This window comes from Panulirus ornatus, chromosome 44 (genome assembly GCF_036320965.1).
Source record: "Panulirus ornatus isolate Po-2019 chromosome 44, ASM3632096v1, whole genome shotgun sequence".
Classification (NCBI taxonomy): domain Eukaryota; kingdom Metazoa; phylum Arthropoda; class Malacostraca; order Decapoda; family Palinuridae; genus Panulirus; species Panulirus ornatus.
In genome coordinates, this window is record NC_092267.1 from 14,105,103 (window position 1) to 14,120,142 (window position 15,040).

Below are 15,040 nucleotides of genomic sequence, written 5' to 3' on the forward strand. Positions count from 1 at the left end.
GTAAATAAAGTGTGTAAGACAAGGGAACAAATGGGAACATCAGTGAAGGGGGGAAAATGGGGAGGTGATAACAAGTAGTGGTGATGTGAGAAGATGGAGTGAGTATTTTGAAGGTTTGTTGAATGTATTTGATGACAGAGTGGCAAATATAGGGTGTTTTGGTCGTGGTGGTGTGCAAAGTGAGAGGGTTAGGGAGAATGATTTGGTGAACAGAGAAGAGGTGGTAAAAGCTTTGCAGAAGATGAAAGCCGGCAAGGCAGCAGGTTTGGATGGTACTGCACTGGAATTTATTAGAAATGGAGGTGACTGTATAGTTGACTGGTTGGTAAGGTTATCTAATGTATGTATGACTCATGGTTAATAATGTACCTACATTGTACAGTATATTTCTGAGCATTTAGTGTGTAAAATAGGTTGAGATATTGCCCTCAAGAATTCGTTCCTTATTATCTCATTGAATTCTTCAGTAGTATGTGATCCACTAATCCAAATCCCATGCCCTCCCCAAACAAGCATATCAGACCTGCCTCACTCTAAAATCCTCACATTCAACTTCCTCACCATCCTGTCCATAAACAGATTAAGCAAACATCATGACATCACACATTCTTGATGCTGAACCACCTTCAATGATAACCACTCTCCCATCTGCCTTCCATCTAGCACACCTATCCACCTGACTTGGTAAAAACTCCTCAATGCATTTAGTAACTTCCCAATTATCCCATAAATTTGAAGCACCTTCCATAAAAGGGTTTTCTATTATTACATGCTTTATTCATTTCAATAAATGCCACACAATTCACACTCCTTATTCTAAGCATTTCTCAAATTCTTTTAAGCTAACACCTGGTCAAATCATCCTACACCTCACCTAAGTTACACTCCTCTTCCTCAATCAGATGTTCTGTGCATGCCACCATCCTTTCAATTACAACTCAGTATTTGGCATTCTACTGAGTGCAAGTGAAGTTCCTCGATTCCTCGTGAACATGGGAACACTGTGAGCAAGGTGTCGCCTTTAACAAGGCTGTGTCATTGTCAGTGGATGGAAAGGAGTACAATGTCATCTAGATCCTTCCTATCACAAAGGAGCTAACATTACCCTGCTCCCACAAGGAATACATTCCTGAAGCTCTATCAAAAAGGGGTCCTGAGGCTGCATAACTAATATGGTACTTGCTATTAAGTGTACATCAATTCCATGAGCAAATGTGAACATGGGTATTGTTAGTAATTCCAATATAAAACTAAATGCTGATGTCTGGTAAAGTAAAACATATTATAATACACTTGCAGCTTAGTTCTACTTTCCTATTGTATTTTACAAGCAGTTTACATTTACATTATCTTTAGCCTGGGCAGAGGTGGAGACAAAGGAAGATTCTTCCTTCAAGAGTGAGGAATTCAATTTTTTTGCATGGTGTTTCACTAACAGCATTTACATTTCAACTTCAGTGTCATTACAAAAAATTTGGTTAATATAGTAATTTTGCAATACATAACTTAGTATAACAAGGTGTTAAAATACACTGAATCACAGCTTGCTTGGTAATGAATAAAAGCTACTGATAACTAAGCTCAGCTGGCCTAATCTTTTTATCACAAAGAAGAGCTGAAGATATATAATCTGAGACTGGCTGAAGCTAACAGTTTTCCCTGACTCACCAAGCTTAACAAAGGTGTCCAGCCATTGATCAAGCTTCAAAACAGGCCTGGTTGTTTAGATGGTTATTTGGGCTTTAGTCTTCTCAACTGCCAGGGACATTACAGCCTTCAGGTCAAAGTTACAGCCACCACTCAAAGCATCGATAACACCTTCTTTAGGTGTTAAGATCATTCTAAGACCACCTACATTCCCATACCAATTAAAACCATTAAACAGTTCAATATGAATCTAAAACAATTTATTCTTTAAGTTTCAGTAACTTCGATAGTGTTCCAACAATTCAAACTTTTGATATGAATCTGGTCTTGGCAGTTTTACAGTTCTGAATACTTACATTTATGGAGCTTCCCTCCTAATAAGCAACTTACCTATCTTTATCACTGATATGTTTTCATGCTTATCACTAAAATCTGGAAATCTTGCTGCCTCATAAAATGCCATCATGCAGGCTTAGCCTAATATAATTTTCAAGGGAAAAGCATCTTGTCCATTTGCTTATTCTGCCTATACCAAAAGCTATACAAATAAAAAATACTGTGTATGTTTGCATGTATCTGCAGTATATTAACATAGACTTCCATCACTGACCATTGAATGAAGTAAAATGTTGCACATAATGTTATATCATGCACAAAGCCAAAATACTTAATATTTGTAATAAATTAATTATCATAAGCATCATATTAAGATATCAAATCAAAGCAGCTGAATCTGAATCACATATTATAAAAGCAGTACAAAAAATCATGTTTACATTAAAGCTAAGTTATACCAACAATTAGATGAAAATCCCTCTTAAGATAAGCATTCCTCCAAAATTATCTTTCTAATATGACATGTACTAACCACTAGGACATTAGTGGAGGGGGAGGTTCTGACCACACCCTCAACTCGGCTGCCATCTTCACATCTTACATCTCCATCCCTGAGCTCGTCATCATCATACCATCGAGGCTACACAACTATGGACCCTCCCCGCTACACCTCCACCTTATCCTCCACTGTCTCGCCACTTCCACGCAGAACATCATTCTACCGATACTGAGTTCAACCCGATACTTCTTGGGAGCTAAAGATGTTTGTGGTGAAATAGTATGATAGAAGTGAGCTATTGGATGTTTTTCCAGAATCAGACTCTTTGATGATAACAGCAAATTACTGCCATAGTATAATTATTCATCAAATTTCTGGAATATAGTTATGGTGTAGCTATGATTATTCTGTTCATTTTATTTCTGCTAAAGGTAGACATGATATTTGACCCTAAAAGTTCTAAGTTTTAAGTAAAAATTTACCTTGTCTTCCATGCTGTATCATAGCAGTAATATGGAAGACATATTTTAAGAAAGTCTTCATGGAATTACTCTAGCCTCTATAACATGTACATCAATATGCTCCCAATAAAACTTTATATACATCAAACAATACTAAAAGTAAACTAATTATATATTTATTTCAATCCTTAACAGGATCTTATGCTATGTGAGACCAAAGTGTAAATATTTACCAAATAATTAAGGATACTGTGATGTCAATCTTTTTTAAAAGCACTGAAGTCACTTAATTGCCACAATCCACAAAAACAACACTGATTTCTGATTTTTTTTTCAACCCTAATGTATGAGTCTAATATGAAAACAACCTAGCTAGGATTTTATTGTAAGATGATGTTTAACATATTGTTCTAATGGCAAAAATTACAGCAATTAAGATTATTGAACTGTTAATGCAAGAAAAATCAAAAACACATTTGGTCATTTGTATTGTCACAATCTTTGTAATCAATCTAACATATTACCATATTTTTCTACTGCATAATGGCTAAAAATCTGCTCTTTTCATTATGAACAAAAGACTATAACCTATGTAAATAAAAAAAATTCTGAAAAACTTAAAAATCAGCTTCCATATATCCTCAACACTGCCCTTATCCATATCACATTTCCCCATACTTTTTATATGTCATTTAGAAAATCTGGGGATATCCATCTATATGATTTACTTTTCACTAAGCAGTTTAAGTTTCTTGCTTACTCTCAAACACAAGAAAGCATAAAAGTCTAGCCGGGGAGATCCCAATCTGTCAATTTGTTTAAGATTTCAGAGGCTGCCTCTATGAGATTCAAACTGTTTTTTAGGATGAGGTCATTTGTTCATATAACTTATCATTATCATGCAACCTCAGTGCCTGTTTTATAGGGCTGATGCTTCTTCAAGGTTGCATTCCATACAGAAGCAGGGAAATAACAGACTCCAATGGAACAGGAAGGTCCTCGAGGAGACTGGTTTCCAATCTGGCCTTTGACAATGGTACAACCTCACTGGGGGTGACTCCTCATTTGCAGGTAATTGTTTGCAATAAAGCATAGAACTTATAGAAAAATACATGCAGACATTTATAAATACCATATTATTGAAATCCTTTATCATATGAATCTTGTTACATAAAAAAAGTACAAAACTATATTTCAAATTTTACCCTTGTTTATATTTGTTTTGGTAAAACTTGATCGTTTCACACTTGAAATTCTTGTGCTGAAGTTCTAAGCATTCCTGTAAGATTTTTAACACTTGAAGATGGTTACTGCTCAATTTATATATGACAAGTTCCATGCTGATAAAAAAAATCATGATAACGTGGACAGTATACAGGTAAACAGTATGCAACAAAACAGTACACACTGCAGACAACTGAATTATCCTATATCACAAACCAGCAATTTTCCATTATCTATTCAAACTGAAAACACATTACACAGTCAAAGAATCCCCATTTCAAATATCCATAGTCTGTTACCATCTAAATTCTGAATACCCACATATCATGCTGGCAGTGTTCTAACCCTTTCTCGGTAAGTTCTGTTACTTTTCTGGTGGTTACCCTTATAAAGGCATCCAACACACATCCAATCACTGGCACTTCATCTTCTAGATAACTGCCAATCTGTACCTAAACCATCTGGCCAGAATTCAAGATTAAAGTTGCAACAATTTTCTTCTTTAAAAATATCATGATAGTCCACAGCAGTCAAAAAAGTTTGTACATCCAACACAGTTTGCCAACCCTTACCCAATCAGGAAATAACACAAGGGTCCCTGGAGGTGCAGAGCAAATGCAGTGCTGACTTGAACCACATCCATAAACAATGGCATTCAGCTGATTGCTATGACATTGCAATGATTCAGTCACCTCCTCTTTGTACTTTGCTTCCACTATATTTTAGATAATTTATGGATGTTATAATGTCAAGATATGCTGTGTATGTAATGCACTATAATACACTATAATACAAAAATAAAGATATATAATAATAACATATGATATTTCACATGAGCATATATGAGTTACAGTGAGGGGCTGCTTAGTAAATCCCTTAAAATTTAGACCTTCATTACGTTTCAACACCATTTACTGTTTTCACTATTACAAGTGCATGTTATGTATTACAATGCATAAAGATATATCATGACAATATCCAGTGTTTTCAAAGACTAATCATGAACTAACGTGCAGGGCTGTGTGGTGTTCTTTTAAACCTGGCCACTGATATATTTTTTTACACAGTTTTCAGTCCATCATTCATAGAAGAGCATGAAATCTCTTCCACTTTGAGGATATTGATGCCCTTCTATAAATGTAGCATTTTAATTTCTAAATTTTTTTTCTCTGCTATAAAAATACTAACACCAAATATGGAAACTTTATGGTTTTGACTGAGATGAGAAGTAAAAGTGAACCAATTAACATTTATACTCCTGGAAATCAATTCTGTGTACAAAGGGGAAAATTCATATTACACTTGCTATAAGCAAAGACAAAGAATTTTCGGGAAGTGCAATACATCAAAATTTCCCATGTTTTTATACAGTATACATTAACATAAATTACACAGAAAAGACTTAAAAACCAGTAAAACCCATCTGAAAGACTGGTATCAATGATCCTAAAATTCTGAAATATAAAATGCAAAATTCCAGTTATGGAGTAGCTGGTTGAACCATAACTTTACAAGATGTGAACAAGTGAACAAGCGAGTAAGGCTACCACGAATTATAGATGTTTGCGGTATAGATGGTAAATTGAATATAAAACTGTAAATTGAATTATATACAGCGATGCTGTTCCCTGTGGGGCAGGTTGCGCCAGGATGGATGAAAGCAAGCGAGTATGAATATGTATATGTGTATACGTTTATATTTATATGTTCATGCATGGGCGTTTATGTATATATATATGTGTATATGAGTAGATGGGCCATTCTTCGTCTGTTTCCTGGCACTACCTTGCTGACGCAGGAAACAGCAATTCAGGTGAGAAACTGTAGAAGCTAGTGACTGAGTTTGGTAAAGTGTGTGAAAGAAAAAAAGCTGAGAGTAAATGTGAATAAGAGCAAGGTTATTAGGTACAGTAAGGCTGAGGGACAAGTCAATTGAGAGGTAAGTTTGAATGGAGAAAAACTGGAGGAAGTGAAGTGTTTTACATATCTGGGAGTGGATTTGGCAGCAGGATGGAACCATGGAAGCGGAAGTGAATCATAGGGTGGGGGAGGGGGCGAAAATTCTGGGAGCCTTGAAGAATGTGTGGAAGTCAAGAACATGATCTCGGAAAGCAAAAATGGGTATGCTTGAAGGAAGAGTGGTTCCAACAATGTTGTATGGTTGCGAGGCGTGGGCTATGGATAGAGTTGTGTGCAGGAGGGTGGATGTGCTGGAAATGAGATGTTTGAGGACAATATGTGGTGTGAGGTGGTTTGATCGAGTAAGTAATAATAGGGTAAGAAGATGTGTGGTAATAAAAAGAGTGTGGTTGAGAGAGCAGAAGAGGGTGTTTTGAAATGGTTTGGTTACATGGAGAGAATGAGTGAGGAAAGATTGACCAATAGGATATGTGTCAGAGGTGGAGGGAACGAGGAGAAGTGGGAGACCAAACTGGAGGTGGAAAGATGGAGTGAAAAAGATTTTGAGTGATCGGGGCCTGAACATGCAGGAGGGTGAAAGGCGTACAAGGAATAGAGTGAATTGGAACGATGTGGTATACCGGGGTCGACGTGCTGTCAATGGATTGAATCAGGGCATGTGAGGCGTCTGGGGTAAACCATGGAAAGTTCTGTGGGGTCTGGATGTGGAAAGGGAGCTGTGGTTTCGGTGCATTATTACATGACAGCTAGAGACTGAGTGTGAACGAATGGGGCCTTTGTTGTCTTTTCCTAGCGCTACCTCGCACACGAGGGGGGGAGGGTGTTGTTATTCCATGTGTAGCGGGGTGGCGATGAGAATGAATAAAGGCAGACAGTATGAATTATGTACATGGGTATATATGTATATGTATACACTGAGATGTATAGGTATGTATATGTGCTGTGTGTGGACATGTATGTATATACATGTGTATGTGGGTGGGTTGGGCCATTCTTTCGTCTGTTTCCTTGCGCTACCTCGCTAATGCGGGAGACAGCGACAAAGCAAAATAAATAAATAAAAATATGATTGAAAAAGACTTCTAAATTGTTTTCAGTACTACATATTTGTTTTATAATGCAAAAATGAACTCAGTATGCAAAAGTGATATTCAAACTTTTAAATCCAGAGTAATTTTCTGAAAGTACCAGGCCAGTATGTGTGGTGTACATGCAATTCATTCTTTGGAAGGGAAACCCCTGATCAATAGCAGTATAATTCTAAATATCAATGATTTGGTTCCAATTTAAAAAAAAAAAAAAAAAAAAAAAAAAAAAAAAAAAAAAAAAAAAAAAGCACTAGCTCTTTAGCAGAGAAACCAGCATCTAAAAACCACGCTCTCTTAAACTAATTGATCACTTACACAATTCTTGCAGCTGTTCCTCAGGAACAGCTGGCAGGAGAAACCTCCCATTATCTAAATACACTGCGCACATGACATACAGTACACATGTATTTCTTGGCATAATTATTTCCTCTGACCACTCACAACACCCTCACCTCAGGATATTTCATGTATGCTCTCATGGCATACATCCATATCATCCATGGTGTTTGTGTACATCTATGTTAATCAAGGAACACATGAACACTTCTGTGATTAAACTATGTTTAAAAATATCCAGAGCTATCACAATTTTACATAAAAAAAAATTCACAGATGCACATCAGTCCAAATAGTTCTGAAATGCACATGCCCTGCATTGCTAAAAAATCATGCATAGTTACTTTAAAAAATTAACAAAACAATATTGATGATAATAATATCAAGACTTACCTATATATCTGATGCCCATTCCCTTCGGGAACTTCCTCTAGGGGGTGGATACGGAAAAAGTCTCCATAACAGGTAAACTCCAGCAGTCTCCATAACAGGTAAACTCCAGCGCTGCTTCTTAGCCTTTTACTACCTCACACTTAATAGGCCACTGGCAGAGGGCATCTCTAGCACAGCGTTTCCAGTGACTCCTACCTATTGTTCCTACTGTCTATTTCTCTCTAATGTTCCAACCTACTATCACTGCCTAAAGCTCAAATCTAAATGTTCATACCTATCACTTCTACCTAAAGCTCCTGTCTAATGTTACTACCTACTGCTTCTAATGTTCCTAATATTTAGCTAAACAGCAGGGCTAGCACACAGGGCACATCATATGAAAATTTAGTCATGAAGAATGAGTTGTGAGTTAAGTGTTTTGTGTGACAAGGAGAGATTCACATTTGTGGACAGAATGCCAGCAGTCTGCCTGTGGGTGATGCCGAAAGAAAAGACAGTTTGCTATCTGGATTAGGGGAATGCAACTTGACAAACACTAGTGCTGACTAACTATGCAGCCGTCACTAACCTTCCCAATATCCGGGCCGGTAGTACCATTAACATAGGAGGACGTAGAAGGATTGAGCAGATGCTTTGAGAGCTCTGGGACTTACCATGTGCGTGGGTGTGGGATTTGTTAGGGATAGACTGGGTCAGAGCAATGTGGTTTACAGGGGATGCTATACTGTAAATGAGCTGAACCATGGCATAAGAAGCAGTCAGTGGAATCCACAGAAAGGTCTGAGAGACCTGGCTGTGGATAGGGGGCTTTGGTTTTGGTGCATTATACAGGAAAGTGGGAGTGTGGGTGTGTGCAAATGAGGCAATTTCTTTATTCCTGGTTTTTTTTTGCTTTGTCGCTGTCTCCTGCGTTTGCGAGGTAGCGCAAGGAAACAGACGAAAGAAATGGCCCAACCCACCCCCATACACATGTATATACATACGTCCACACACGCAAATATACATACCTACACAGCTTTCCATGGATTACCCCAGACGCTTCACATGCCTTGATTCAATCCACTGACAGCACGTCAACCCCGGTATACCACATCGCTCCAATTCACTCTATTCCTTGCCCTCCTTTCACCCTCCTGCATGTTCAGGCCCCGATCACACAAAATCTTTTTCACTCCATCTTTCCACCTCCAATTTGGTCTCCCTCTTCTCCTCGTTCCCTCCACCTCCGACAAGTATATCCTCTTGGTCAATCTTTCCTCACTCATCCTCTCCATGTGACCAAACCATTTCAAAACACCCTCTTCTGCTCTCTCAACCACGCTCTTTTTATTTCCACACATCTCTCTTACCCTTACGTTACTTACTCGATCAAACCACCTCACACCACACATTGTCCTCAAACATCTCATTTCCAGCACATCCATCCTCCTGCGCACAACTCTATCCATAGTCCATGCCTCGCAACCATACAACATTGTTGGAACCACTATTCCTTCAAACATACCCATTTTTGCTTTCCGAGATAATGTTCTCGACTTCCACACATTCTTCAAGGCTCCCGGAATTTTCGCCCCCTCCCCCACCCTATGATCCACTTCCGCTTCCATGGTTCCATCTGCTGCCAGATCCACTCCCAGATATCTAAAACACTTCACTTCCTCCAGTTTTTCTCCATTCAAACTCACCTCCCAATTGACTTGACCCTCAACCCTACTGTACCTAATATATTACCTTGCTCTTATTCACATTCACTCTTAACTTTCTTCTTTCACACACTTTACCAAATTCAGTCACCAGCTTCCTGGTACTTCCTTGTTAATGTGGGAAATGACATAAAGAAAAAAGTTGACCTAATGTGCATGTGCTTTGTGCAAGAAAGATTTTTGAATTAATAAAGTATAAATATTTCTGTCACTATGCCAGGACTAGTGGTGCCTTCAATTCAAGAAATATTAATCCTTTGATGAAAAATTCCTTCTGAGTTGTTGTAACAACCGGCCAGCAAACATCAACAACGAACTACATCACAAAACACACTTACAAGATGCATCCCTTTGTCATAATCAATTACTGAATAACAAATTATGCATCAATCAATTCTATTCTATCTATATCGCTGATGCTTGTTCCCAGATGGAACTCCCTTAGGGGGGTGGCCACAACAATACAGTCTCCAAAACTGGTGAGCTACAGTGCTCCTTCTTAGGCTTTTGTGCTTCACCCTTGACAGGCCACTGGCAGAGTGCAACTTAAGCACAGTGTTTCCAAGGCTCCTACGTAAACTTCCTACTGACTTCTTCTACCTAATGCTCTGCCTTATGTTCCTATCCACTACTTCTACTTAATGCTCCTGCCTAAATGTTCTTACCTAATACTTCAATCTATTGCTCCTAACATTTTGCCAAAAGGCAGGGCTAGTGAATAATGCTCACCACAGGAAAATCTAGTTATGAAGAATGAGCTGTGTGAGTTAAGTGTTGTCAAGTGTTATGTATGACAAGGAGAGATTGTATGGTTGTGGACAGAATGCCAGTAGTCAATGTGTGTGTGAGGCAGAAAGAAAACACAGCTACCTGTGTCAGAGGAGTGAAATCTGACAATTAATGAGGTACTAGCTCACTACACAGGCGTCACTAGCCCTCCCGATACCAAGGTGGGTAGTACTGGTAATATACCTCCCTGGTTGTTGGCTGCCTACCTATACCTCCCTGGTTGTTGGCTGCCTACCAACTACTACCTGTCGATTAAATTTCACATTTTTCTGTGGACATCAATCATAATTACCCTGTGCTTTTCAAGACTTCTCAATACAACATACTAACAAAACCATGTGCGACAGTAGCAAAACATTACTGAAAAACTTTCTAAACTCTGAAAAATACACATCTTGAGATGTAATAATGATCAGGATCCACCCATTTAATGAGTTTAATATGAAATGTTCTGAAATGACTTAAAATGCATATAAACCACTAAAAAACCTAACATGACACTTCGCTAAAACAAAACCTACCTTCCTGATAATGAGCAACTTTGCTGTGAAGTTAAGAGAAATTCTTTAACACCTGATCTTCGTTTCTTACATTACTACAGCAGTCTATTACTTTTCATACAATACACAAATTCATATTCGCAATCATTTATGGGTAATGATTCTGGGCCTCTTATCTGAAACTGAAATTTACTGCTAGTTTAAACAATGAAAATGAATTTCATTATTAGAATAAGAAATTTATAATCAACTGAGGATAAAATTCTTTTCAAAAAGTATGATTTTTATAAAATGTTTCAACTCTAATAATCAAAAGCCTAGCTGGTCAAAACTCAGAATATCCAGGATATCTTATTTCATATTTCAAAATGTTATCTATTTTTGGTAAAACCTTGCCATCATCATAAACAATGTAACTCAGAGAATATGATGTCCTGGATACAAGTGATTTTAGTAGCTTACAGGATTGTCAAAGTAACATAGAAGAGCTATTACTATTTTAAGATACTTGTATACCATTAAACTCAAAGTCTTAAAAATATGATCATGGTATTGCAAGCTGACAATGCAGAGTAACTGTAAAATGATAAAACTTGGTGATATGTAATCATTACAGTCGTAACAAATCTTTGTGGACAGCGAGCAATGCCATCTTCCCAAGGTTACGTAGTTTTCTTTTCTATCCATTTTTCCAATCATGTCCATGCCTTATGGTAACTATCAAATGTACATTTTTTAGGGAATAACCAGCCATTTTGTATTATTTCTATCTCCTACATGAACTGACTGTTAAATATTTTAATGGCCAAATTAATCAATTTATACCAATGGAGGTTTTCATGCTACTGTGATTTTACATTTAAAAGTTTTTATAAGTATCACAGATGACTAGGGTAGTTTCAAGCATTTGATAATATATTCATTCTAAGACTAAGTAGCTTTTTCCTAACCCTATAACATCAGTGGTATAGGAAGAATGCCACAAAAAAATCTTTACTACAGAAAGAAGTGCAATACAGTAATTACCATGGTCCTTATGCAAGACTGAGCAGAGGGAAAGATTCAAGGTTGTGCCAATTAATAAATAATATATATACTGAATTATGAATATATGTGCATGTACATACTCTAAACACCCTATTAAAAACTTCCTCCTACTGCTGAGGTTCTCTAACACCACATATGCCTAGCCCTCCATTCCTGCAAGCCAGGAAAGGACTTGCACCACCATCCATGTTGTTATTCTTGTTGACCCAAGACTATATCTTGTTTAGCTGCTCTGGGACTGCCTCAGTCTGTTTCACATTCAAACAATAAGAACAATAAGATTTCATCGAAATCCTTTCTCTAACAAAATGATTTCATAAAACACAAAAATGCTGAACAATTCATAAGGCTTTTTCATTTTGAAACGTAAACAATTGTGTGGTGACACTGGCATCATCAATAAATGATAAATTCTGCTATATATATAATTCCTTGAAGTGTGACCACTTATGATGTATCTTTAAAAGTAAGCTAAAACGTAAATTTTCTTCAAATGCAAGAAAGACCTTAGACACTGAAAGTTAATGTTATATATTCATTCAATTACACTGAGAAGTCATCCCTCATCCCATAATTTGAGAGAGAGAGCTAATTACAGGGCTCCACCTGCAAAAAGTTATATCACAGTGGAAAGTCACACATTGGAAAGGCTGTATCAATGCAAGTTACAGTCTTGTCAAAGAACTCTTAAACTGGTGCAGCTTTGGGTTACAAGTCTCTTTAGAGAGTACCTGGGTAATACCCAGACTCTCTCTTAGATAATGTTCCTGCGGTAATTACAAGTCTTTTTTGTTGAACAAAAATCAAAATGATTCCTGTTCAATATTCCATTCTGTACCGTATCCACACTCATCATGCGACCATTATTCACAATGTCTATTTGAACACCAGTTCTTGCTTTCTATCAGTTAAACTTCAATTTCAGATGTAAAAATTTATCATGACATATCAAAATAAACTGCCCTTCTACTACTGAAAACCTCTGCTACTCTTGAATCTTTATGACCAAACCCTGCATCTTTTATCTTTTATCAATATACTTTACGATATAAACTCTTGAGACATTCAAGGAATTGAGCAAACATTCCCTCAGCCAGTTGTGCAAATGGAAATGGAGTCAATACATATATACTACTCTACTTTGTCAAAGAAAAATAAAATGCTGAAACTAAACCCTTACATAATTTACCCATCCTTCTGTATGCACCAAGTGTTTTACCCAAATGTACAAACTTTCCATATGCCATAAGCAATAACATATCCTGTGTTTTCAGAAATTTTGAAGTGTAAAAACTGTAAGGTATTTTGGTCTAATTCTGAATTGCAGGACAGATTCGAATGGATCATCATACGACACACTCAGTGTCCTGCATATGGTACACCCTAAGGTCATTCAAATCTCTTTTGTCACACTGGACGTAATATCCTGTCAAACAAGAACAATTCATGACCCTATCTTCAACAATCTAAGAAATCTACTAATAGAAGCAGGAAAAAAGTTGAATATTGGGGCTTGGATCAATGGATGTAAATGGATTATTGGCTAAATAGTAGTTGTGCAATGGAGAGGTTACTGAAAGTGAGTGCACTGAGAGAGGCCACATTCATTCACACTCAGTCTCTAGCTGTTGTGTAATGCACCAAAACCACAGCTCCCTAACCAGGCCCCACAGACCTCTCCATGGTTTACCCCAGATGCTTCACATGCCCAGGTTCAATCCATTGACAGCACGCTGACACTGGTACACCACATTGTTCCAATTCACTCTATTCCTTGCAAGCCTCTTACCTTCCTATATGTTCAGGCCCCAATCACTCAAAATCTTTTTCACTCCATCCTTCCACCTCCAATTTGATCTCCTGCTTCTTGTTCCCTCCACCTCTGAAACATATATCTTCTTTGTCAACCTTTCCTTCTTTGTCAACCTCTTCTCATTCATTCTCTCCATATGTTCAAACCATTTCAACACACACTCTTCTGCTCTCTCAACCATACTCTTTTCATTTCCACACACCTCTCTCACCCTTTCATTACCTACTTGATCAAACCACCTCACACCACATATTGTCCTTGAATCATTTAATTTTCACCACATCCACCCTCCTCTGTATCTAGAGACCATGCCTCGCAACCATATAACATTGTTGAACCACCATTCCTTCAAACATACCCATTTTTGCTCCAAGTTAATGTTCTCTCTTTCCACACATTCTTCATCGCTGCCAGAACCTTCACCCTTTCCTCCACCTTGTGACCCACTTTTGCTTCCATGGTTCCCTTTGCTGCTAAGTCCACTCTCAGATATCTAAAACACTTCACTTCCTCCAATTTTTCTTCATTCAAACTTACATCCCAATTAACTTGCTCCTCAAACCTGCTAAACCTAATAACCTTGCTCTTATTCACATCTAATCTCAACTTTCTCCTTTCACACACTTCCAAACTCAGTCACCAACTTCTGAAGTTTCTCACTTGAATCAGCCACCAGCGCTGTATCATCCATTAACAGCAAGTGATTCACTTCCCAGGCCCTCTAATCCCCAACAGACTGCAAACTCACCCCTCTCTCTAAGACTCTTGCATTTACCTCCCTAACAATGCCATCCATAAACAAATCAAACAAACATGTAGACATCACACATCCCTGCCATAGACCAACCTTCACTGGGAACCAGTCACTCTCCTCTCTTCCCACTCATACACATGCCTTACATCCTTGATTAAAACTTTTCATTGCTTCTAACAGCTTACCTTCCTCACCACATACTCTTAAGACCTTCCACAAAGCGTCGCTCTCAACCTTATCATATGCCTTCTCCAGATCTATAAATACCACATACAAATCTATCCTTTCAAACTATTCGCCATTTCCCGCATTAGCGAGGTAGCGTTAAGAACAGAGGACTGGGCCTTTGAGGGAATACCCTCACCTGGCCCAATTCTCTGTTCCTTCTTCTTTTTTTTTTTTTTGGGGGGGGGGGGGGGGGGGGGGGGATCTATCTATCCGTTTTTCTAAATATTTCTCACACACATTCTCCTGCCCCCTTTAGTCGCCTTACATACACATGTAAGGAGGGTTAAAAACAGGAAGTGTAG

The 15,040-nt window shown here is 37.9% G+C and overlaps 1 protein-coding gene across 20 annotated transcripts in view; it reads left to right on the forward strand.

Moving 5' to 3' along the window:
* LOC139762765 (uncharacterized) overlaps positions 1 to 7,428 on the forward strand; it is a 172,651-nt gene extending 165,223 nt beyond the window's left edge. For 14 of the 20 annotated variants that reach the window (XM_071687890.1, XM_071687883.1, XM_071687888.1 and 11 more), the window contains 2 exons: positions 1,357 to 1,398; positions 2,522 to 7,428. In XM_071687890.1, the coding sequence (XP_071543991.1) occupies positions 1,357 to 1,398; positions 2,522 to 2,714 (235 nt within the window). In that variant the 3' untranslated portion in view covers positions 2,715 to 7,428. The remainder of the gene's footprint in view (positions 1 to 1,356; positions 1,399 to 2,521) is intronic. The other 6 variants (XR_011715832.1, XR_011715834.1, XR_011715831.1 and 3 more) reach the window with 4 other exon arrangements.
* Positions 7,429 to 15,040: the final 7,612 nt, after the last annotated feature.